This window comes from Psittacula echo (assembly GCF_963264785.1).
Source record: "Psittacula echo genome assembly, chromosome: 2".
Classification (NCBI taxonomy): Eukaryota; Metazoa; Chordata; class Aves; order Psittaciformes; family Psittacidae; genus Psittacula; species Psittacula echo.
Genome location: NC_137737.1, coordinates 35,533,887 through 35,560,377, shown reverse-complemented (window position 1 = coordinate 35,560,377; position 26,491 = coordinate 35,533,887). Strand labels below are relative to the sequence as shown.

Here is a 26,491-nt window from a genome sequence, read left to right as displayed (position 1 = left end):
AGGTTGTAGGCAGCAGTGAACAACATAATCATATGGTCAAGTATGGTATGTTTTCCTAATTACTGACATAGCATGATACATTTCAATGACAAAAATTACAAATTGGAACATTTAGTGGGATCATACAATCAAACACTGAGGAGCAGCTTGAGGAAGGATGCTACTACTGATGTACCTGAAAAGTGATCAGAGGAAGCCTGGACATCCAATCTGTTAATTGAAAAGGGTAATAATGCTCAATGGCCCAAAGGAATGCAGGTGTGAAAAGGCACATAACAGTCATGAAAAACCACCAAAAAACCCCACCCAAACTCTCCTAAACCCCAATGTTTTCTGATTACCTCAGGGACGTAACTAGTAGGGAAGGAAGGTTAGTGAAAAAACAACCAAGCAAAAAAACCACTATAGGCAACGTGTTGTGAAAGGGTGCTATAGACTCACAGGAAACATCTCTAATTTTCTTCCTTTCCTGCCTGCTCCTTCTTTCCTCTTGCGACCTCCTTCTCTACATATCAGCTGAGGAAGACAACTTTTAACAATCTTCATGTAAGGCAGTAGTTCTGAATAATTTCAGGATGTAACATTAGAAAGCTTCCAAACATCAGAGATGTTTTTGAACAGTCTCCAAGAAGAAAAGATAGAGATAAGAAGACACAGTTATGAAATGCAACTTGATATTGCTCTCACTAAAAAACTCTGGCAGAAAACCAGATACAATCACCTTCTTTTGTCTGGGTCTTTTTTTGGCTATAGTTATTCTGAAAGTACTAGTCTAGCTGCCTACCAATCAACATATGAAGTACTACCATTGTAGAAGCCCTCCAAAGGCCGTTAGAGAATGGCCTTACTGAAGTTTTAAAACACATTTCCACCATTACCTATTAGAGTTTATTTGAACTGAATCTATTTGTTGTGAGGAAATAAGCAGGGATAGGAAATCACTGTTAGGTTTTGGCAACCATATTGATAAACCTCGAATTTTAAGTTTTATGAGATAAACAAATGGTCAGAATGTAATCAGTGTTCTCTCAAAAATTTAATATCAATCTGAAGACAATCAAAATAAAGTGTGACATAATTATACAGCATGTAAGTTTAAAAGAAACTTATCTTCAAGTGCTGCATTAATAAATCCATATGAATATAAACAATTTAATTAACATTTGTCATTTCCAGTTACATTTTAGCATTTACAGCAAATACAAGTTACTATGCTAGAGTCATCTTTTGTCCTGGTCTGAAAGTTGAGCCAACTTGTCCTCTCCTCTTCTTGGGATTCTGAAAATTATCATACCTGGAAACAGAAAAAGGTATTAGGAAAGCCTTATGAAATGCCTTTTTTTTGCAGATGCCTCTTCAGAGGCCTATGAATGCAACACAGAACTACAGATGTTTAAGTATATTTTTATGTATATGTGGAAAAGAAAGAGCATGTGTTATCTCGGAGCTGGGGACCTGGAGGAGTTATCACCCACAAACCTAACTCAGAGGGCTCTCTGCCCTGCTTCCCTTTTATTATTTAGTTTTATTTTGGGGACAAGGCAAGGAAGGTGGGACAAGGAACACAAGTGGACAGGGTGGTATAGACTCCTGGGAAGCATCTCTCATTCTCTTCTTTTCCTGTTCCTTCCTTCTCTTTCCTCTGCTTTGAGACTTGCTTATCTATGTATCAGCTGAGGAAAACAACTCCTTAATAATCTTCATGTCAGAAGAATTCGTTGATGAGGTCACAGAATAACCCAATGCCAGTTTGCAGCTTTTTTACTCCATTCATTTCCATGTGTAAGGAGACACATTCTCCTTTTCAGTATGTTTATACTTCATATTACTGCTTTTTCCTCAAACACAGCAGCTAGAAAGACAGCTACAAAGAGTCAAAACCCAGCAACCTGAAAATACCAGGGGCTACTACTCAGTGGGAGCACGAAGGACACACCTCTAATTCTTCAGGAATCAGTGCCCCTTTGTACAGGTATAGCTCAACATAATACAAGAATATTCTGGTCTGTGATTAGAAATTCTAGGTTCCACATTAATAAAAACAATAAAAGGCAATGCACTGGTAAAATAATTTCCTTTTACCAGTCTGTAATCTAATATTTCTCAAAAAAAGAAAAAAAATTGCCATTCCCCACATTAAATAACTATTGTGTTTCTGATGAATAAGGAATGTGAAAGACCAAATCTCCACTGGATTCACAATTACTAAAGAATGTAAGACTCACAGTTCAGTAAAGTTCTTCCAGTCATCTTGGCTAATGGATGGTCTTATACCCTCAAGTGCAGTCATCAGATGGGACTGGGTAATAATTAAAGTGTTCTTGGCCAGCACTGACTGATTCAGGGTGCTGTCCTCCTTGAAAACAGAGCCATGAACACACAATGAAAAATTACCACAGAAACAAGCGCTATGAATAGCAGTAACTTTGAAGCCTCCTCATTTTACATAGAAACAAATGTATTAAAAATGCAGCCAAAATCTTCCCCCCTCAGTATTAATAACAGAGAAATAACTATTTAATGATATGTATGTTAATGTCTGGATTATTTTTCCCAAACTAGGTATCATTTTTCTTTGCTATTCTTGTTAACGTTATAGTTACTACTACTGCAGAGATTACTGAAATACCAAGAAGTGTGGACAAACAATAGAAAAGTGTTCAGACTAAATAACAGAAAAAACCTCCCATACTCCATTCTTGCTTCTGTAGTTGGCTTTGATAGCATTGACTTCTGTCCTCAGGTGCTCTATTTGCTGCTCCTGGTTATGTTCCAAGGAGTCTTCTTGAGAAGCTGTTCTAAGCATTGAGGGTTGTGATGATGCTGCATCTCTATGAGTCATGCTGGTAAAATCATGAGTTATGGAGTTTGGTCCAGACAAACACAGAGAGCTCTAAATTTACCACAAGGAGAAATATATTAACTCTATGGATCCAAAAGAGTAACTCCTCCATTAAGATTTAGACTCTTATTTAGTATAATCTTGCCCCCACTGGCAAAAGAGTGCTTCCTGTTAAAGATTTATCACACACATAACTTATTTAACAGAACAATTTAGGTTAATTTGCCAAGGTGTTTGGAGGAAAGTAGAGATTCAAAAATGAAGTATTCAATGTTTGGAAAAACTAAATATTTTTTCAATAGACTAAGAAGTCTACCAAATCCATTGTTTCATTTACATATGAAAATCAGTGGTTCTTAAATCTGGGCAAGTTTATGTAGTTAGCTTTGGAATGGCTCATAATTTGAAAATTCATCACCTCCTAATTCTCTGTGCACTTGATAAAACATGCAACTTTCAAGTTCAATATCTTTAAGAGATCAAAGCACCAGCTACTAAGGAGAAAAATCACTGCTACAGCTGAACCCAGGACACCTTGCTAAAGAACTTTCACAATTAAAAGAAAAACTGAAGTCTCTAAAGACACATTAATTGAACACTATCATCTATAATGCAAGATAAAACACACAAAAGCACCTCAGCAGTCAGTAATTAGCCCTCCAATATCAAGGTAAGTTATTCTGGGGTTTAAGAATCAATGTAAGGCGGTTTTGAAAACAAGAGTCTAACAACTTTGATAACTACCTGCAAAAACAGTTCTGCAACAGATCTTGACAATGAACACCACATGGATCACATGCAAATTCTGAAATCATCTGTTCACCATAAGCAGCTTGGAGGCAGCATATTCTGCTTGGCTTACCTGGCAGTCAAGGGAGATAAGCTGGCCAGGCAGTCACCACACAGGTGCTGGGTAGCCAACTAGCACATCCTATCTGCAAGCTAGCCAGAGAACGTACTGCTTTGTGTATGTGTATGTGTATTACAACAACAGGAATTCTGCTTCTTAAGAGCAACGATGGAACCTAAGGTTTACTTCTGTTGCTAACACAATCCTGCGCTCAGGTTATTCCATTAATGAACACTATTGGAAACTGAAAAATGTTTGCTGATTCTCCATAATATGACTTAATTCTTGAAAGCTGGATGGTCATTCTTCAGTAATAAAAATAAGTTTAAAAAACAAACAAACAAACAAACTCCAAAACAAACCCACCAAAACCTGTTTTTTAGTATTAAACTTTGGGAGGCAATAAGCCATTAGACCAGACAGTGAGGTCTCCTATGAATGCAGTTAGCTGGATTATAAGCAGTATATTAAGCAATATTTTGGTTTTTTGATTTTAAAGCCTTGCAAAGTTGTAGGGAAGTCCATACTGCATTTTGTCAGATCACATCCTTCCATCTTCCTCCCCACGACGGACCACATCATAATAGGCTGAAGACAGTTTGAAGGACAAAGCAGACATAATTGTATTTATAAACCCATACCATTTTCCTAGTGCAGTTTTTCTGCTTCAGAACTGATAATATTTAGAAAATTCAAAATTCTAAGTGAGTAATTTACCAGTTCTGAAGGAGTTCCATTTCCCAGCTCTGATTCGTAAGAGCTTCCAAAATAAAGACGATACATGTTGGACCTTGGATCTTCAGGAAGCAAGTCAGACATGTCTAAAGAAATAAGAGAATGCTCTAATCCTACTTCTCCATCTACTGCTGAATCATCTGAGCCACTGCTGTGGTTTAGAAAAACCATGGAAGAGAGACTGAAGTCACTGTCAGAACTAGAAACAAAATCCTGTGACAAAGAACAGAATATTAGAAGCATTAACTCATAAGAAATTGCAACCTGAAATACATTAAAAATACTCATATACAGTGCAAATGAAAGTACTGATTTACATCTGATTCTAGTAATCTGTCTGCCTCTAGGACTTTGCTAAGAAAATCCAATGCATTTAAGCAGAACTTTGTGCTAGAGAACTAGTTTGAGGAGATAATCTTAAGGTTTTATTTGTTTGCTTTGAACTGTCTCACTCAGTAACAGCAAGTAACAGCAAGTACTGGAAAACTTCATGCATATTTTCTGTTGTAGAACTGTATCACTTCTGGCTCAACCATTCCCTCCAGACAATTTAGTATCTTGTGTAAAGTGCTCTAGGAGATTGTGGTGAGTCTATTTCTATTGTGCCTGACTGCTGTACTCATCTTCAGTCCCAGCTAACACATTCCAAGTGCTGATGTGGAAATCACAGTCCTTGCTTTAGAATGGCATCTGCAAACCTTTTGATTGTACAGCCCTATCAGTAAAAAAAATTCTGAGGACACTCCACCAAATATATGCAAATTTACTTATTTGTAATTTATATACATGTACTATTGAAGTTCTATTATTTTCTTGCTGCATTTCAATGGATTGCCTTGCACACCCCCTGGGGTGGGTGCACACCACTTTGAAGACCACTGCTTTAAACAACAGCCTCCTCTAATAATGGATAATCATCAGGTATCCTTACAATTACTTACTTACTGATGCTACAAATGAAGGAATTGTTAGGAAAGATATGCTGGAAATGCCTTTCAATACTAAGAGTTGCATCCTCAGAGTCCCATTCTTGGTAACAACTGAGGCAAAAAGAACCCAACTAGTCTCATTATTTTTGCACCCCTGACCCAGTCCTTCCCTTTGACCTCCAAGTAGTGGAAGCCATGCCTGCACCCTTCCAGCTAGCACCAGAAGAGAGGTGGCTGAATAGAGGCTAAAAGAGGTCACATAAGGGGTATAAATCAAGGGTGGGATCCTGCACCTTGGAAGGTAATAGCTGGTGCCTGGAAGATGATCCAGAGCAGGACTCTTCAGGTATCACCATCCTCTCACAACTCCTGACTTCAGATCAAACTGAGGCTGTTGGAACAGCTCCACAAGCCCCAATTTCTCAGTTCCTCCATCTTCCAAAATATGCCACTTCAAAACTGAATTTGCTCGCTACTCCTAAGGACCTCTGAGTGGGATCCCTCCTATTGATCTGTCAGTCACGTCTCATAACAATGATAAACATAAATGTATTCAACATTAAACATCTATCATAAAAAGACAAAACCAACTTGTGTTTAAGAAGTATTTAAACTAATTTGTTATATCATTCTTGCATTTTTTCTGCAAACATATTAATATTTTAATTCCCTGCATACAAATGTAGGAAAATGAAACCTTATTAAACATATTTTTGCTAAAAAAAAAAACCCATGGATAAAATTAGCCCTTTCAAACATACTGACATCAAAACAAGAAGAGGAGAGATTTCTTTTATATCAGGTTTATTTACCTGTGTTGAACCTGAACCTAAATTAGTATGGATTGCCTCTAATTGGGCATTGTACAATAGAGCTTTTAGGTCAGCCCCTGTGAACCGTTCTGTTTTTGCTGCCAAATCCTGAAAGTCCACATCATTTGCCAAGGACAGGGAATGACTGAGAGCTTTTAAGATTTCATAGCGTGAATTCTGTAAAAAAGGGACGGAAAAAAAATGTCAGTAAAGCAGCCTGTTATTTATCTTATCCTGATAGTGCTAGATAGTGCTTTGGCCCTGTCACAAGCAACCTCCCAGCTGAGGGAAGAAGGATCTTTTTGAAAGAAGATACTACCCCAGTAATAGTACATATAGGATATACTGTACAGTAATCAATCCTTAAAATATAGGCATATATTTTGTTTCCTAGCTAGTGACACATCTGACTTAAAAAGTGCTTCAATATTCCAAACTAAATGTGGGTAAAGAGTGGGATCCACTGAATTTAGAATAAAACTGCTCTGAAAACTTCAGATAATTCAAGAGTTAGGAATGACTATGGTTCATCACTTCAAGCAAACAGCAGATCCACTCGACTCATAATTCAGAGAGACACAGAACATGATAAACTCTACCCTGCATCCAGTTATTTCCTGAGGACTGTGGTAAACAGCCTTGTTTTGCCCATTTTACATGAACACACTGACACTAATATCAGTGAATTTCTACTGCTGTATAACTGGAGCTGGGCAATCAAGTCCACTTTGTCCAGGTTTGAAATAACACTAAATAAAGAAAAGGAGAATAAAGCCTATTAGTTTGTGGGGATTTGTTTGTTTGTTTTAACTTGCCTCCTTGTAAAGTGTTTTGTTTCCTCACCTGATCAGGAGGTGGACAGTACAGGCACTTATCCAATCGACCTGGTCTTAACAAAGCAGGGTCAATCAAATCTGGGCGACTAGTAGCAGCTAGCACATAAACCCCTTAGGAAAGTACAGAAAAATATCGTTGGCATCTGCTAAACTTTTGCAAAAAAAGCAACACACAGATGAATTATTACCTTGTAATCCTTCTACACCATCTAGCTGAGTCAACAGTTGGTTAACCACTCTGTCAGTAACTCCTGTGTTGTCATGACCTCGGCGAGGCGCTATAGAATCAAACTCATCGAAGAAAACAATACAAGGCTTAGCTGCCTGAGCTCTAAAAGGGGAAAAGAAAAAGGAAATACTTAAATTCTGTTTAAGTTTGGGTCACAGATAAAACTACTTAGAAGTATTAAAGGTAATTGCTTTTTACTTTAGAGAACAGTTATCTTTATTGAAAGAATAAAAAATCTGTTTTCTGTAGAAATGAAGAAGTTCTGAAGAACTGGACCACAATGGAACTACTGTTCACTTTTATGTCGTATCTTGCACTTGCTTTAGAATTTCTGTATTACTCTACTGTCATGTTCATATACATGAAAGCTCTAAAATCCAGTCACTGCAGATGAGGTCTTGACACTTACGTACATATCTAATCCAAAGATTGCCTACACTATAAATCACATGAGAAGCAAAGGCTGTTTACATTAGTGTGCACTGAGGAACAGTAAAAGCAGATTTGCAAAAACAAAACAGCTGTCACTGAGGACCTCAATACTAAGTCTCATATGATCCTATGTACTGAGTGTTCATTACTAGCTGGGCACACCTGTCTCCTGGAATCATCTGAAAGGAATTCAGCACGTGTTTTTCAAGACAGTTTTGTGATGTGAATCAATGCACTGTAAATTGAGAGAACTGGGAGTTCAGCTTCAAAAGTACACTCCTCATCTGAGCCAAAATGTTCGGTTCTTAAAAGATAGTTAAGTTGAACTTGCCAAGATCTGAACATCTGGTTTGGCAGAACTCATTATTTCAGATGCTTTTGTGATCTAATGCCATGCCTTTCCTAGGCCAACAAAATTATTTCTTGGAGCTTCAAGCAATAAAATTAATTGATAACACCACAAATTTTTACAAGCCAACCTGCCAAAGATATCTCGAACTGCTTGCTCGCTTGCTCCAATGTATTTGCTGAGCAGCTCTGGTCCCTAAAGAAATAAGAAATAAGTAAAGAACATTTATTATATGCTTCTCAGGTCTAATGTGTAATTTAACATCAGCATAGTTTTTATATACCAGAGTGAATTTTCTTGTAACCGAAAGAGTGCCATCTCTGAATAGAAGAGCCAAAGGGTCTAGATTAGCTGAAAGAATCTTCCAAGCATTCCAGCTTATTTCAATGTAATGATTTCCATTTTTCTACTATAACAGAACATGTGTTACAGTATCACAAGGAAACAGCTTACACTGCATTTTGAAAATATGTTTAAAATGCATTGCTCAACTTTGCTGTCCAGTAGAACCAAAATCAAGTATCTTTTAGGAAAGTAAGAACATCTAATTAAATTTCATAGCTCTGCATAATGAATAATTACACAAAAACAAATCTCAGTAATATAATTGTGAAGTTCCAGAAGTCAGATGGTGGGATATCCAGAGACATACTAAATTTTTAATGTGAGTTTCTTTCTTTGGCATTTTGCCCGCACAAGCACATACTCACAAGCATTATGTTAAGCTATTTCATTCAGTTAATAAAATGAATCAATTAATCTTCAAAATATTGCTACCTTGATGCTGATGAAATTCATGCCACTCTCTCGAGCAACTACTCCTGCTAACAGTGTTTTTCCTGTTCCAGGTGCTCCATAGAGTAAGACTCCTGATCTCTGTCGTAGGGGCAAGTTTGCAAATAATTCTGGATACTGAAAAAGAGATATAAAAAGACATATTCTATAACAAGAGATATAACAAGACATATTCTAATATGTAATTATTCTGCAGCGTAATGTAACATCACTGACTTGCACTGATTTCTGTCTAAGCAGAATGTATCTGATTTCTTTTATCCCTGTTATTATCACAAGAGCTTATCTAGACTGTTGTTAGCTTACTTGGGCTGAAATGAGTTAGGCTTCGTACCTACTTAAATACAAATAAATGTCATTTTCTACTAAGAGGAAACAGGACAGATCAGGGATGCACTAAAGCTTTACGATGTCCATACTGGTACTTCTGAACTCCTGTTTTAATCACTGAGTGATACGATCAAATATACTGTTCAGTCATTTCTCTGAAGACTGAAATGGATGGGTCATCTCAACGCTAGAAGTTCTAAGCAAGACAGAAAGGCCAAAGTAAAATAAAGGGGAATTGATGGACTAGTATTCATCCAAAAGAGAATACTCCTCTAGCAAAATCACTGCAGAAGACAGCTGGAACTGCTACCTTTACAGAGCCTAATTACAAACCCTACAACAGACAGTGTAGCAAAGATTATGTTAGCAATACTGCAATATTCTAGAACATTTCATCTGTAGAACAGCAGAAGTTATTGCCTTTTGTATTTGGAAGAGGGAAGAGGAAAGACAAAGAGTTTTCCAGTAGAGGAACAGACTGGGAAGCTACAAAAGTAGCTTAAAATCATACCTGTCATCTTGCTGTCAAATACTGTGTCACACCTTAAAACTCATTCTTCCCCTACTAGCATTATGTACAAAATTCAAGTAACTAATTTAAAAGAACTTGGCACCTTTGCAGGTAACATGATGGTATCCTTGAGTATTTGTTTCACATCTTTTAAGCCACCAATCCTCTCCCATCCAATGTCTTTAGGTTTATGAAGGTTAACATTTCTCAGAGCTAATGGAGTAAAATCTTTTAGAGCTTTCTGAAAATCCACAGTTGACAAATTCAATTCTACTTAAAAAGAGAAAAAAAAAATCCTGAATAAAAGAACAGCACACACAGCCACTAGTAACAAATTCCTCACAGTATGTAACAATTAAACACATTTTAAACATAAAACCTGGCTTTTCATTTCTGTATTACTCTACATGTTCTGGATATCAGAGGTAAGACTATGACATAAGAGATTTTGTTGTCAACATACCATCATTTTGAAATGCATTCTGGCTGGAAACACAGGCATGAATGGCACGATCAACCAGCATAATAAAATCTCTAGCAACAAAACCTTCTGTTTCCTTTGCAATATACTGGAGGTCAAGATCAGAGAACTTGCTTATATCATAATTCAGTCTTCTTTTTATTATGGAACACAGCATTTCACATCTTTGCTTCTGAAAAACAGAATTGTGCAGCAAGTATATATTGAGGTTATTATTTATATGGATTTCAGAAATTCAAAAATTAAACACAAAAGAGTAACTAAAATTTCCTCAAATGCTTACATGCCACCAAACCTTTAAATATAACAATCTGAGCATGAATATAAACAACAGTTAGTTCTTCAGCTGAATTTCAATAAATTCACTACTTTTCTAACTTTAAATGTTCACCTTGTCACAGCTATCTGAAGTCCAACAATAATAAAACAAATCTCTGTCCCCCAGATTCTACTGTTTTATACCCATTTTTTCTATTTCACAGGAACAGGAGCATCTTTCTCTTTGCTGGTATGAGCAGAATATATTTGAGATGAAATATATTGCATTAGACAAAAATATATCTGATAATTTCGTATCTTTTGAGATCCTGATTTTTTCCAGTGATGTCACATCCTTATTCATGCATTAGTATTAAAAAAAATAAAAGCAGATTTGCAGGAAGCAGGAGAAAGCTACACTGTATCTAATGCAGAATCCCCTCCTTGGTGGCTTTTAATTGATAACAAGCAGGCAGGAACAACTGTTCAATACAAATTAGTTGCCATGTCTGTCATGTCATTAGGCATGCACAGGTACAATGTGTCTGCTTTCTTCTGCAATTAAGTCATACTGTTTATTCTTCCCCCTTTTTACTTTGCAAAATGTACTATATTCAAAAGTAGAGGGCTGGAAGTAACACAAAAAACTGACACAAAACCTTCCCATAAAATTACCATTTAGTTTTAATAACACCTTTAAAATACACATTCTAGGGACATACTTCTCTCAGCAGTGAAAAAACTTAAGTTTAATCTCATTTATCTAACTGTAGTGACATACATGTTTTTTCAAAGCTGCTCCTCTAGAATCCCTTACAGGTAACAAGGAGACATGCATATCTCACCTGTTAGACAATCTGACTTGTTTTACATTGAACAGAGATGTCCTCTGAGTACACTCTTCTCTTGCCACCAAAGATAAGGACAGTGGGGCCAACTGGGAGTTTTCACTGGATTTCTTTTATTTTTTTAAACCCTATACTGACAGATGTAAATTCTGAGGTATTCCAGCATCATCAGAGAACTTGTAAGATTTCAGTTTGGTTTTTTTTTTTTTGCATATTCGGGTGTAAACTACTATTTCTGTAGCTGTTCCAGTAATGTATTTGAAGCTGCAGGGAAGGCAAACAACATCTTAACAATTTTACCTGAACTCACCTGATCTGGAGATTGGATACATCTGAAGCACTGAAATACATGAGTTCCTTGAGCTGAAATCAGGGAAGGATGTAGGGAATGTTCAGACTGACTCGTGGCAATTAATGCTATCAAGCTCCCCATGGAAATAACTTCCTTTATCAGATCTTTCAAAACTAAGCACAGAAGAGATTGTTCCATTAACTGCAAAATAACAAAAGATTCTGCATTTCATAACAAATGTTTCTAATGTACTGGAAAGCAGCATCAGGGCAAACAAAACAAATATATAGTAAGATGTCACATTTCCATGTTTACAGGCTTTCCAGAAAATAAATAATAAAAAAGATGCATTGTTATTTCTCTAGGACCGTACATTCCATTAATAAAATGCCATCAAGCATGTTCTATAAAGCTAATTTGTAGTATCACCGATCATGTCTACCACAGGATATTAAATGTGGAATTTTATGTGCTATGATCACTGTTCTCAAAGTATTATTCACTCCATACAAACAAAAAAGGGAGAGTTATAAGACTAAAAATAGATGTTAAGCCTAGAAAATAAGCAATCTAGGAAAAAAGTAATACAACACAGTTGAAGAAATTATGGATGCAAGGAATAATAGTTAAAACTCTAAACATACCTGTAATTAAGAAACACAAACAATTCTGCAATTAACCCTAAGTGCGCATTTTTAACAAAGAAGTTATATTCAGATTTTCTGAACTTCAAAAGTAATTTAATAAAAAACTATGCTAACTCCTTCAAACTGAGCTAAGAAATTGAAGATTTCCATTGGAAATAACTACTTCAAGCTCCAGAGTGGACTATTTTGGTTCAGGTGGTGGTCCACAAAATGGTCTATATACTATAATTTGTGAATCCCTGCCACAGAATACCACATGGTCCAGAGTCAGTAATGATACAAGACAGAATTGTCCAGGTGATATAGTACAATTGAGAGGCAAGAAATTCTAAGTTGCATTATATTTTTATCCAGACACAGGTAGCACAGTATTACCATAAGCAAGTCTACTGCTTTGAACAGTTTCAGGGCTGTTCTCATGCTCTGGTGTAGAAGGTACTCCAACAATATGATCAAGATCATCCATCAAAAGAATGGATGGTTGTCTCCATGCTGCCTCTAAAAAAGCCTCTTCCACATTTTTCCTTATGTTTGCTAATCTTTTTCCTAAAACAGAAAATACAATTTTTATGTAAAAAAACATGTCAGGAAAAAAAATCAGACTGACTGCATATTGCTTACATGATACTACAATGTTTTGAATCATGTAGCTTAATTTTACTTCTATAAATCCAAGTAGCAAGCTTAAACTAGAGTCATCAGTCAGTAAAGATTCCACATCTTCTCTCAAAAAAATACTAGGAGGATCTGCCTGTTTGAAGATGAGGTTAATCATCTTTCACTAACCACTCTAGAAGCCTATAGGTCTGATTTCCAGACAGTTAAAAACTGAGTAGTACTTTAGAGCAGCATTCTAAATTGGTGGTGCTACATGGGGCAGAAATTGATGTAAGTGTGCTTACAGCAGCTGTATTTTCAGACTGTTAAAGATGCTCACTCTGGAGCATCACATACCCTTGCAAAAGCAGTAATGACACTAGAATAACTATTCAAATGTGTTTCTTCATCATACATCAAACACTTGAGATTAAAAAAAAAAAAAATCATACCTCTTAAAGCTTTACAATCAATTACTTCTACATGAGCATCCAGTCTATCGAATGCCTCTTTGCAGACGGCCTTTGCTAATGTTGACTTTCCACTTCCCTACAAAAAAATCAAAGTGAGCTAATTTAAATTGACAGAACTAGTGTCTTCTGTTTCTGTGGAGTTTTTGTCACAGTATACACCAGTGAACAACCTGAAAGTGCTGTACACACATTGGTTTTATTCCTCAACAAAAGTATATACATATACTGTCTTTTTATCACTTGGTAGAGACCAAAGCCCTAGAGTTAAAAAAGTATAAACAAATTCAGAGTGGATACATCCACTGCAGATAGTGTTCTGATCCCACTGGCTTCAGTGTTAAGACATCTGCTAGTTTCAGTGGAATATGGCATTACATAGATCACTATAAGAGGCAACAGCAAAATAAGAGTATCAACTTCACTGTCATTTTATGTTAGAACACAGGAGAAAATACTGTATTCTTACTTTCATTCTAATATTTCAGAGACATGAAGTGTTTATTATACTATAAACCAAAATAGATTAATCCCCTAAGAGAACAAATTGACACTGCATTGGTAGCAATCTTTAAAATTTCTATTACATATATGTAACATATATATACACATACATGAAAGATTAATATATATTGATGAAGTGTGAATACAATGTATGCACCTATACATAATATTTGACTGATTTAACTCTGTTAACTGCTCTTTTTTTCAGCTTGTTCTTTAATTCTTTGGAATTCGCATGGTAGTGAAGAAAACTAAAGAAAACAATTTCGTAACTATGGAAAACAATCTGGGAGGGTTTGCAAGTAGAGAGTAGCGAAGGGTGTACCTTTCCCCCTGTGAGAAGCACCCCTCCACTTCGCAGTCCCACAGCAATAGCAGCCAACTTTTGAGATAAAGGGCGCCCCAGAAGACTGTGGCTTACGTGTTCAAATGAAGATGCTCCTAATTTGTTCACTCCTCTGCAGAGCAAATAAGATATTAAATGGCCTAGAGCAGCATAAGTACACATGATGTAAATAAGTAACAGCGTGCAGTATGGTGAAGTTTCAGTGCTGACACGTTCTGGCACACTTCATGTTTTCAAGAAAAAGCTAAAGATGATTCAATCTGAAGAGACAGCACCTTTTCTCATAGAATCATAGAATAGTTAGGGTTGGAAAGGACCTTAAGATTATCTAGTTCCAACCCCCCTGCCATGGGCATTCTCATTCCTATTCTCTCCCATGTTTTCTACTATGAAAATGTCTCACCCTAAATCATTTAGTTTGTGGTAGGGAAGGTTCTTGTCTGTATCACATACAGGTGGCTGGCTATCACCATCAGCTTTTCTTGTCACAGGATGTAAAAGAACCTACAACAAAGGAAAATGTTAGTACTTAACATTAAATGTAACTACAGAAGTAGCATACAGAACTAGCCATTTTTGGACTTGTGCAAGGCAAATGCCTCGTGTATGCTTTGCTGAAGCTTATTATCCTTGAAAGAAAGATGCATTGGTAAAATGGCAGAGATGCAACTATTCCCAAAATACAATCCCGTGTCTACAGTGATGTTACAACCCCTGATTAGATGTTAGGCCAATACCACCAAGCCCACCATCACTTTCCCTACTGTAGCTGCTTGTTCCTTCTCCTGTGCCTTCCCTCTCCCATTGTGCTGGCATGAGCACTTGTGAGGCAGGATAGTGAATTAGATAGGGAGTCTGACCTGACAAAACACCTGGCTTTTTTCACCTGCACGAATTTTTCAGTCTAGTTCACCAGAGAGCCGGTACGGAAAGCTGGGCAGGCAAACTGGGCTAGCAGAGAGGTCTACAGATAAGAAGAGGCTGGTAGGTTCTCACATGGCTATTAAGAATCGCATTTTGCCCTTGTCTTCTTGTACCTATCTAATCTCAGTAGAAATAAAGCTCTTGGTTTAGTGCTGGTTTTTTGTTTGTAGGAGTTTTTTTTTGTGGGTTTTTTATATGTTTGTTTGGGGTTGGTTTGTTTGTTTTTGTTGGGTTTTTTTCTTAACAGGAAACCTAAATTTTGGAGAAAAATTCCATTTTAAACAGCCAAAAGAGAACATAGTAAAAAATTAACTGTGTCAGTTAATTAAAAATGAAGAACTGTTATCTCACTCCTAGAACCATAACCCTGGAGTCATTCATGGGCACTGGTTCAACCAGAATTATTAACAGAAACAGTAAGCCTACTATTAAATACAAATATTAATTCTCCTGAGAAAGTAAAGACTAAAGAAATGGAAGGCACAGAAACTACGTAAAAGAGAAGGCAGTCTGAGCTTAGTAGGTTGGAATGAGGAACATGTCTCACCTTTGTCAGAACAAGCTACTGTTCCTGCCAGATACACTGTGAAGTGATTTACAGTGGTTTAGGTATTAAGGGAAAGAACAATTAAGTATAAGGACAGTATGTGCAATCTTGGACAGTATTAACTTTCCTTTGCTCTAATTGATTTTCTGAGTTTGATGTACACTATGAAAAGTCAGTGCTAAGTGTGGCATATCTGGAATCTCAGCAATGCCTCAGGCTATAAAACAAGATAAAGAACGCAGATACCATTTAATGAACAGACTGACATTATTAATTTAAAAAGGGAAACCCAAATACATTACATATATAATGCAATATATTTTTAACCAAATATAACAATTTAAATTACTTGATACCTGATACTATGTGATATTTACTTGTATATTAGTCTTTTGCAGCAAACTGGGACTCAGTATAAAGATATTCTCAGACTTATTTTCTTCCATGTGCACAGGATGCACTACACTAAGCACAAACTCCTCCATTCCTGTAAAAACCCAAGGCACAACTATTAAAATTCCAAACAAATTCATCACAAGGTTAAATAGATTAGTGCATTTTGACATAATACAAAACAAAAGCATGTAAAGGTTAATAATTATTAAAGCATAATTCATGCTTACAGCTTTATAGCTTCAGTGTGAAGAGATATCTGTATGTTAAACAGTGTATACAAAGATTAAATGGCATATTTCCTAAGTAAATTCCATACTGGACAGTTAAGACAGCTACAGCACAGGCCAGTATTATCCTTACCTTCTTTAACAGGCAGATGTATACAGTCTGTACTTGTCATTACCCATGGGTGATCATCAGTAGTAGAATCCTGCAGCCAAGAACTGAAAGCAGATTTAATATCATCTTCATGTATATCTGTATGCTAAACAGGAAAAAGAAAAAAGGAAATAAAACAAACAAGGTGTTTGTAAGTAAAATTGCTTCATATGCATGCGGCATTTGTTTCTCTTACGGAACAGAGAGATGGAAGAAGATACAAGAATTTTATTTATTTAGAAAACAGCATTTTGCCAACAAACACCATTTCCATCAACTGCTCTATGGAAAGCACCTGTCTAGCCCTTGCTACAGCAACAGTTGAACCTTCCACCACTGCTAACGATTTTATCTTTGGAACACTGCTGTGAAAGCAAGCAAAAGCTTTTATTCTTGTTTTACTTATCTGTATTGCCAGATCCAAGAGCAGTACTCAAAATCTGGGTTTCAAAAAGCACCCAAGGTATGCATCAATATTGACTCATGACTTCTTTTAGATGATCACTACACCCTTCTCTTCCTTGTATAAACTGCTTCCTACATAAAGAACCCTGCATTCACACAGGGCAGGGGCACCACCAAAAACTTCAACAGACAGGCAAAGAGACCAAACGACTTACCCCAGATTGCCTAGCTATATGGAACAGGAAAAGCAATCGAGTCTAAGTTGTACATCTCTTGTCTGAGATCCTAATCAGAGAAGCATAATTCCTGTCTAAAAAGGGGGAATCAACCAAGACCATAGAAGCAGTGTTCAGAAAGGAAAATGAAAATTACTGTCATCTTCTGCCTGCATCTGTCTTGCTTTTTTCTAAGAAATAAAAGAACTTCAACTGAATTAGAAAGGGAGAAATCTGTATTTAAAACACACAAAAGCACACATAACTATATTTCACAATTTTAGTGTATTACTGCCAAAATAATTCTTTTAACTCCAGTTAAAAAAAAAAAAAAAAAAAAAAAAGAAGGCAGTTTTACCATTCCTCTGTAAGTAAGAAACCAAATTAGGATATTTGGGATAAAGAACAAACCTGCATAAGCTTTGCTATAATGGGAAATGCTGTATTTAGTTTTGAGGGGCAGCTAACATGCCAGCTCAGCTAAATCAGGCCAGCATCACAGAAAGAAGCATAAGGTACATTATGAAGAAATACATCGTTCCAGAGCTACATCTGAGACTGGGAGAACTAGTACTGAGTATGTTCTTACTGTCACAAATGCTTTCTCAGAAGAATGGATAAGTCTTATTTACAGAGGGATTCAACAATATGATTTGAGAAAATTAAATATTTAGCATGGCAGAAGAAAATTTTAAAAGGAAGCATTAAAAAGAAGTAAAAAATCAAACAGCACATAAAATTTGTTACTCTACTGCAAGTGTGTTTCTGAGGAAATGCACCAGGCACTGTAATGTTTGAAGAGTACAAGCATGTTTTCTCCCAGAAGACTTAAAGTGGATATTTCCTCTTTAACGCCACTTCTTTTTCTTTTTTGTATTTATTTTTATAGGCTTAAAGGTATAAAATTTACTAGGTTAGAACCAGTATTAATGTACTGTAGATGAAGGTCTGATGCAAAATTATTGATTACTGCTGCTGGTTTGACAGCAATTGTTTACGATTAAGATCTAGTTAAACAGAAAACGCATTTTTTCCCTACCAACTCACCAAGTTCTCTTTAGGTTGCAGTGTAAGTGATACAGGGATTTTAGGAATAGATTCAATCGACCTAATTCGGACTGTTGAATGTATTTCAATATGTAGTTTTTTTCTCAGACCATCTGGAATCTGAAATATTTAAAATAAAAGCAAAGAAAAAAGCAAATATTAGAAAATAAAACAGTTATAATGTTGCATATATAATACAACATCAGTTTCTTTATCACTAACAGAACCTTTACATTTGACCATTGATCTGTTTATTGGCTGTAATCTGCAAAAGAATTATGAAGGAAACCATAGAATGGATGGAGTCCAAATCTTGTTCTCTCATGCACACTTCTAATTGCTTTGTATCTTATTTGTAAAAGTGCTTATTACAGTTGACCATCTACTAACTTCTTTAAATAAAATCCAACAGGTTGAAAAAGAATGAGCAAGCATTCCTAGAATGTTGCAAGAATGCTTTTAGTATAGAAGAAAAAACATCTCTACTTTCCTTTGCTGATCTTTAAGGTCCCTTACAACCCTAAACATTCTATGATTAAAATTAATTTTACATGAGCAGGTATATATAAATAGGTCATTATACAGATCAGAATTATGCATATCTGCAGCCCAGTGAGAGAAAATCCAGTCTGCCTGTAGTACTCAATTTGCCCTTTAAAAAAGGAAACTACTTTTCAAATAGTCTGTGTTATTTTAAACATATAACCAAATTGAAAACATCTTGCAAGTGTTTATTAACTCTAGAAGACTTCATGGTTCCCATCATTTGGAAAACTTATGTCCCTCAAAAGATTTAGTGGTAAAGACCACTGCAGGCTTTTGCTGTCACCCTCAACAAAAAAAATAAGTGAAAGGTGAGAAGTATATTACGCCAAAACAGTCAAACGGTGATTTAGATTGCATTTGGTCTATTTTTGTTGATCCCACATGTGCTTACAGGAAGGGAAGAACATAAGCAGACTGTAGCCCTACCAGAACAAGCTGAAATGGCAGTGTCTGTACACTGGGACTTGTGCCACCTTGCAAAGTATTATAAAATCCCTAAAGTAATTTAAATTATAGAATATATATTTATTTTTTAAAGGCATATTTTAAAGAGTATATCTAAATGGACTCACAAGCACTAGGATACACGATCCCATTACAGTTTGATGGCATCCAGAGTCCAAAGCACACTTAGCCACAAAGTGCTAACTGATGAAAAGAACCTCGTTATGCAGTACTGAAGGTATGTAAGTACATACTTTCACATCTTCATGAATACAATGGCTACCAACAGATTTTAGAGAAAACATACATACCCTCCAGAAACACTGAGGAATTTTCCCCATTTGGTGAAAAAATGCTAATGGTGCAGAAAAACAGAGTACACTGTGCATCTTGGAGGATGACAGTACATGATGCAGTCCAGAATAAGACAGCTTAGCAAGGCAAAACTCTAGTAAATATTAAATGATTCTAGTATAATCTTCTTGAGAGCTTAACACAAAGGCTATATCCCCAAACTGCTTGTTAACTACTCAGTTCCACATTATTCCATATTCCACAAGTTATCCAATAGAAAATATCAAATAAAAAGCCCAAAAGATAGTGTGCTCAAACTGACCCAAACTCTTCCAACATGCAGGGCTTCCCCACTGTGGCCATACTCTATGACACTCTTTAGGTCTTCAAATCCATTCCAAACGATTTGAACAACAGATCCCTCATTGGATGCTTGACTGCTATCAGAATGACTTTTGTCTTGCGTACTAGTCAAATGCTTTTGCTTTTCGAATGGCAGATTTTGCTTTGCTTCTTGATGACGCTGTCTTGGGGAAAGCAGCTCATTAATTTTCCCGTAAGATACTACAGGATTTGGATCCAAATCAATAAATTCTAAATTCCATGGAAAAATATGAATAGCATTGCATTTCAGAAACGGATAAGTGGCAGATGCATTCTGTACGCTTGGTGGCTGGGACTGACATACTCTAAAAATGGAATCCATATGAATTTTGTTCAGCAGCTTGTCTTTGAAGGTGCTCATTTCATCTTTATCACACAAAGTCTTTTGTTCCTGCTCAGATGTATGAGAGAAAATGCTCCCTAGGAAATTCCATATATTTGGGAGAACATTTGAGACAACCGTCATGTCTGCATCAGCCTTACTCTGTTCAAGGACTCCTTGCTTTAAGTAAGCTTGTTTGCCAAAAGGATCCTTTAGTGCTTCCTCTTGTTCCATGTTATTTTTCACAAAACTTCTGAGCAAGCGGTCACTTTCCTTGGAAGGTGTGCTGGTGATATTTTCCTCAGGTTCATGTGGTTTGGGACATACCAGAAGCTCTGTACACGGTTCTAATCTCCCATAGGGGGCTGCTGGCATAAGTGTACCTGAGTATGAAAAAATCAGGTCAATGAATGCATCTACTCTTGCAAAACAGCTTACTCAAGGGGCCAGAAGAGCCTTCACTGCTGCTTACCAATTTTAATGTAAACGTGAGTGTGCTGTTCAACCCATACAGGAAAGATTGCTTTTGGAAATACTATTCGAATCTGGTCAAGAAAATGTTTTTCAAGAGAGGAAGCGTGCAGCTCCTGCAGAAGTGCAATATCATTATAAATTAAATATTGCATACATTTCAAACATTTGTTTGAAGATAAAAACTCTACATCTCTTTCTAATACACCATTTGAAATATAAAATGCATTTAAACCCTACCACATTTAGTATTTCCTTAGAGACTGAAAAAAATGGGATACTGGAAAAAAAACCCAAACACCTACTTCTGTCAGAATGTGTCATCTGTAAGAAAAGGACATGAACACAGGTCAGGGCTTTATTACCAGAATTTCCCAATCATCTGCGGAGAGTGGTTCCACTTCTACTTGCTGGCAGGAGGAGATGTGGGAACAGGGTTCAATAAATACCTGGCAAAAATAACACCATTTCAAAACATTTAACATCTTATTCTTAAACACATAAAAGTTCCATCTTTAATTCAGCCAGAAAACCTGACAGCTGCTCCATCATACATTTCACTACACTAGGTAATTCATGAGCAGATGGATGTTCAGCAGATTGGAAATGGACTGCATTGGGCATGCTTGGGGATTTCAGCAAACCACGAATGGAAGTGAATGTGGAAAGCATCAAGATTTTTATCAGCCAATAACAAACCATCAATTTTTAATGCATATTGATTACAATCATCTTTGTATTTTTAAATTTTTAAATGTTCTGGACCTTAGAATGCTGAAAAAATCATTGAGTTGTGCACAAATTTTGATAAGGCAGAAACAGATGAAAAAACGATGAAAAACTACAATACAAAAGCAAAACCAGCTTCTTTATGAATGGCTTCACAGGAAGCAGCCCTCCTTCCACAGAACAGTTTGAAGCTCTTGTATCAGGAGGAATGAGAAAAGCTTTTGTGGCTTAGGCTTTTCAGAAAGCATTAAACATGTATGTCAAAGGTCATTTTTTTACCAAAGGTTCTATTTGACAGAAAGTAACAAATATCGAACAATATCATGTCACATATTTTTTAAATAAACTTAATTATTTTCTTCTTGAGATAAAACTAGTTAACTGCTCTATGAGAGAGATTTACTTCAGGTTAGCTTTTATAGAGTAAGAATCATTTTTAAACTCCTCTAGGTCCTGTCTGAAGCAAAAGTTGAGAGGAATATCTTTTCCTCAACAAGGTAAATAGAATCATAGAATCATAGACTAGTTAGAGTTGGAAAGGACCTTAAGATCATCTAGTTCCAACCCCCCTGCCATGGGCAGGGACACCTCACACCTGTCAAGTCACCTAAGGCTCTGTCCAACCTGGCCTTGAACACCTCCAGGGATGGAGCATTCACAACTTCCATGGGCAACCCATTCCAGTGCCACACCACCCTTACAGTAAAGAATTTCTTCCTTATATCCAATCTAAACTTCCCCTGTTTAAGTTTGAACCCGTTACCCCTTGTCCTATCACTACAGTCCCTAATGAAAAGTCCCTCCCCAGCATCCTTGTAGGCCCCCTTCAGATACTAGAAAGTTGCTATGAGGTTTCCACACAGCCTTCTCTTCTCCAGGCTGAACAGCCACAACTTTCTCAGCCTATCTTCATACGGGAGATGCTCCAGCTCCCTGATCATCTTCGTGGCCCTCCTCTGGACTTGTTCCAACAGCTCCATGTCCTTTTTATGTTGAGGACACCAGAACTGCACACAATACTCCAAGTGAGGTCTCACGAGAGCAGAGTAGAGGGGCAGGATCACCTCCTTGTCCCACTCCTTATAATGCAGCCCAGGATACGGTTGGCTTTCTGAGCTGTGAGTGCACACTGAAGCCGGCTCATGTTCATTTTCTCATTGACCAACACCCCCAGGTCCTTCTCCACAGGGCTGCTCTGAATCTCTTCTTTGCCCAACCTGTAGCTGGGCCTGGGATTGCTCCAACCCAGGTGTAGGACCTTGCACTTGGCATGGTTAAACTTCATCAGGTTGGCATCAGCCCACCTCACCAGTGTGTCAAGGTCCCTCTGGATGGCATCCCTTCCCTCCAGCGTAACAACCGAACCACACAGCTTGGTGTCATCAGCAAACTTGCTGAGGGTGCACTCAATCCCAGTGTCCATGTCACTGACAAAGATGTTGAACAAGAGCGGTCCCAACACTGATCCCTGAGGGACACCACTCGTTACTGGTCTCCAGCTGAACATTGAGCCATTGATCACAACTCTTTGTGTGCAGCCATCCAGCCAGTTCTTTATCTGTCAAGTGGTCCATCCATCACATTGGTGTCTCTCCAATTTAGAGACAATAGAAGAGTACATTATTATGAAACACAGCAAGCACACAATTCCTGAATCCAAAACACTCAATTGTTCATGTATTCATTTGATTGTACAGATGATTATTTCCAGGCAGCAGCTGGGTAAGGTTTTCTTAGGTTTCTTTTGTCGATTGTTTTTCTGTTGAAGATTATTAATTGCTAGAACTATAAAGGGTAGTTGCCTTGCCACTGAACTAGTAAAGTTCTGCAAATAGATACATCATTTCCAAGATATTATGCTAAAAAAGTAAACAAGGTAAGATAACACACTGCTTTGAAGCCACATTCTTTAATGTTTTCTATTATGCTGAATAAAATTTTCCATATGAACAAATAGGAGTATATGAATATACTACACAATAACATTGTGTACAGTAATACTTTATTATTCTTGTTTGCTTAAATCTTTACCTATTAATATATTAAAGTAAACAATGTGATGTTAATAGTCCTATATCAGAAAGCTCTGCTGCCTCTTGGGTGTCTCTTCAACTTCCATCCAATGAAAGAACCATTTAGAAAAAGTTTAACAGTGTCCAAGAGTAAGAGGCCAATTTAAATACACGTTCAAAGAGAGAGAACACACAGAGACATGTGCTGAAGGGGGGGAAACGAAGAGATGAAAAATTTAAACCTCAAATAAGTCAAACAGGAAGAAATATGAAGAATTAGCTTAAAATAACAGGAACTCGGCGCAAAATATTCTCATGAAATAATCCCCAAATTGTCTAATTGCTTTAAAGTGTATATTCTTAAAATTAATGGCACTACAGATAGTGGTGCCAGCCCTGCAAAGCCCTACCTATAAGCCTATCTGAACAATATTTTATTGTTTATGATGCAATGAGCAAATCTTTTAGTATTAGAGACATTTCATGAAGGTTAACTTTTCTTATGAACAGATATAAATGAAGTAATTGTCTAAATACATGAAACAAGTCATAGCTAACTTGTAAATTATTACCTTTTCAGGTGTCTTACAATATACCCTTTAAATAAGAAAAAAATACTGTGCTTCAAACCTGTTCTCCATCTGTAATGCCAAGTTTCTCTGCTAACAGTCTGTTAATCTCCGCAATATTTTCACCCTGGTGACCTCGATGCCTGATTTCCATCCAGCTCAAAAATATAGGCTGATGACCACAGGACATTTTCACAGCTTGGCCCTGTGAAGTTTCAAAGAGATAAAATTAATGTCGAACAAGCTAAACGACTATTAGTTAATCAAACTATATTTGATTAGACAGATCAAAGGAATTTAAAAACATTTTCTGGCTATCACATGCCCTATTTTAATGAATAGTCCCTAACAATGACTTGCAGCATTTACAACAGATTAGTAAAGGGTGTTTCTATTAGCAATGAGATTTGTTTTTTTAGCTCCAGAAGACTGGCCAACTTCTTACTGACCAACACCTTTAGAATTATTCTCCACATTACCTATTTGCACAACTCTCAACACAGAAGTGTGTGTTGGTTTCAGCTACTAAGCAGTTAATTTTTATGGACTATTTTTAAGTAAGAAAAAGAATTCCTCTTCCCTTCTGTATTAATGGTATCAAAGAAATCATAGAATATCTTACAGAAATGTGTAGCAATGCATTTCTATTTCCCAAATGAGGAACAACTAGTATATGCTTAAAACTCCACATGCATTGTAACATTTGCACAGATTCCAAGAGTGCTTTCACAAGCTGGAGAACATTTAAAGTGAGTTACAAATCACATCAACTTAAACCAAAATGATTTTATCAATCTGTTTCAGAACTGCTCACTTATACTGACTCTGAACTGAAGAGTCTTAACATGCTCAGTCAGCTTCCATATAGAGACTATAACCTACATTGTACCACTCAACTGATGTTTTGGGGTTTTTTTCAAAAATGACTATTTTTATGAAAATCAAGCGAGCACAACAACGTACACTGTGTTTATACCACAGATGCACTTGTTAACATAGTGATGCTTTCTGTTCTGCTCTCAACAGTAGCCTAATAATTTCAAACATTATTTGACTTTTCAGTGAACCCTGTAAACAATTTCAGAGAATATCTACACAAAAAAAAAATCTTTTTTTCAAACATAATTATTTTATTTACAGCTCTTCCCTGTACTCACACACGTAAAGCTCCTCCCTGAGTCTTGATACAACATTGAGTTTTGTAAACTGTTTTGTCACCCAGGTGTCTAATACCTTCAGCAATAAGATTCAGCTTTTGATTCCACTTGATTTTTTAAAAATTATTTACTCAGTATAATCTATTAACATCATACTTATCCCTTTAAACATTTTTATCCAAGAGATTTCATTTCACATGCGATTTCTATTAAGATTTGGGAGATCATAACTTTTCTTTTTGTGGGTCACATTAAGTAAAAGCAAGAACCCACCATAACCTAGTATGTACAGAATGACATTACAAGACTTCAAAGCACTCCTTTTTTCTCCCTTGCCAGCAAATCTGTAAAACTTCCAGAAACTACAGCAGAACAACAGCTAACATTTATACTGGATTCGTTGCAGCTCCATTAACCTCCTTCTACTACCACTACCCACCCCACCCCCAAAAAAAGGCCACTTTTTGATTTGGCTTTTGTGGAATGTCCTTTTTAGCCGTGGGAAACCAGCAGGTTATACAGGTTGGGTGACGCTTTGCCAGGACTGCGGCTGCCATCTCCAGCCTCAACCTCTGCTCCCATCTCCTCCTCTTCACCTGCTCACTCTTGCCATGCTGCCTGTTCTGCCAGTAGCGCCTCCGGTTCTGGTGCTCACCGCACACGAGATGCATGCAGGCTTTGCTTTTGTTTTCATGTGTGAAATGCTATTTAAAACCCCAGGTGTGCTTCCTGCACCTGATCCATGCACTTACTAGGACTTCGCACGACAAGAACCCCTTTCTGTACAGGCATATATAGTGAAAGATCTACGCACATGAAGAGCAATGATTCTGCTCGGATTTATCACCTCACCTCTTACCTGAAAGATTAGTTCACACATAATTCCGTTAACGGGGGTTACTGTGAAAACCCGTATAAAACAGTGGCGAGAGAGACACAGTGCCAGACTGAGCTGTGGCCTAATTACAACCTTTTCCGTATTTTATTAAGGAGAAAGGATGACAGAACCGGCCAGCTCCTGAGTAGTGACTGCGTGACGGACCACCACTGCGGGGTCGTCCAGGCCCCACCACAGGGGCGCGGCGGAGGGGGTGGGGCTCCTCGTTGCTATGGCCACGGGGCAGCCGCATCTCCGCGAGAAGGTTCCCCAACTGCAGGGGGAGGCTCGCGCCCTCTGTCAGCATTGCGACACCGCGGCTGGCGGCTGGAAGGACTGAGGGGCGCTTCATGTCACCATAGCAACGGGATGCCGTGCAGAGGAGAACACGGGAGGACGGTGCTCTCCCATAATCCTCCCCGAGTGGAGAAGATTCGGTACCTGCTGCAGGCGGAGATGAGAAGCTAGCACGGGAGGCAAGTGCAGGAAGCAGTCCCGGGTCCTGCTCAAGACGACCGTCACCGCGGCGGCTCCAGCTCCCCCTCCGCCGGGGTTACCGCTGCCCCACATGCTGGCCAGGCGCCACAACCCAGCGCCACTGCGCGCCCGCTCCGCCCGAGCGGGGAGCTGCCTGCTCGGAAGCGGGCGAGCCAGGCCTTCCCAAAATTCCCCCTTCAATCT

At 37.5% G+C, this 26,491-nt stretch overlaps 1 protein-coding gene across 6 annotated transcripts; it reads right to left on the bottom strand.

The window, feature by feature from the left end:
- Positions 1-1,075: 1,075 nt before the first annotated feature.
- On the bottom strand, positions 1,076-26,477 carry PEX1 (peroxisomal biogenesis factor 1). Of its 6 annotated transcripts, none has more exons than XM_080611709.1 (24): positions 26,252-26,477; positions 23,838-23,981; positions 20,832-20,915; positions 20,468-20,582; positions 19,612-20,378; positions 18,006-18,125; positions 16,321-16,444; positions 15,942-16,051; positions 14,497-14,597; positions 14,073-14,205; positions 13,226-13,322; positions 12,552-12,722; positions 11,548-11,702; positions 10,114-10,303; positions 9,754-9,920; positions 8,792-8,926; positions 8,145-8,209; positions 7,193-7,335; positions 7,012-7,115; positions 6,169-6,345; positions 4,410-4,640; positions 2,684-2,893; positions 2,226-2,356; positions 1,076-1,294 (listed from the first exon to the last, which is right to left on the bottom strand). In XM_080611709.1, exons 1-24 carry the CDS (start codon positions 26,378-26,380, stop codon positions 1,210-1,212), a joined length of 3,888 nt encoding a protein of 1,295 aa, XP_080467835.1. In that variant the 5' UTR covers positions 26,381-26,477; the 3' UTR covers positions 1,076-1,209. The 6 variants fall into 6 exon arrangements, with proteins under 6 accessions (XP_080467835.1, XP_080467836.1, XP_080467838.1 ...); XM_080611710.1 differs by having other exon boundaries at positions 2,693-2,893; XM_080611712.1 differs by having other exon boundaries at positions 11,548-11,600.
- Positions 26,478-26,491: the final 14 nt, after the last annotated feature.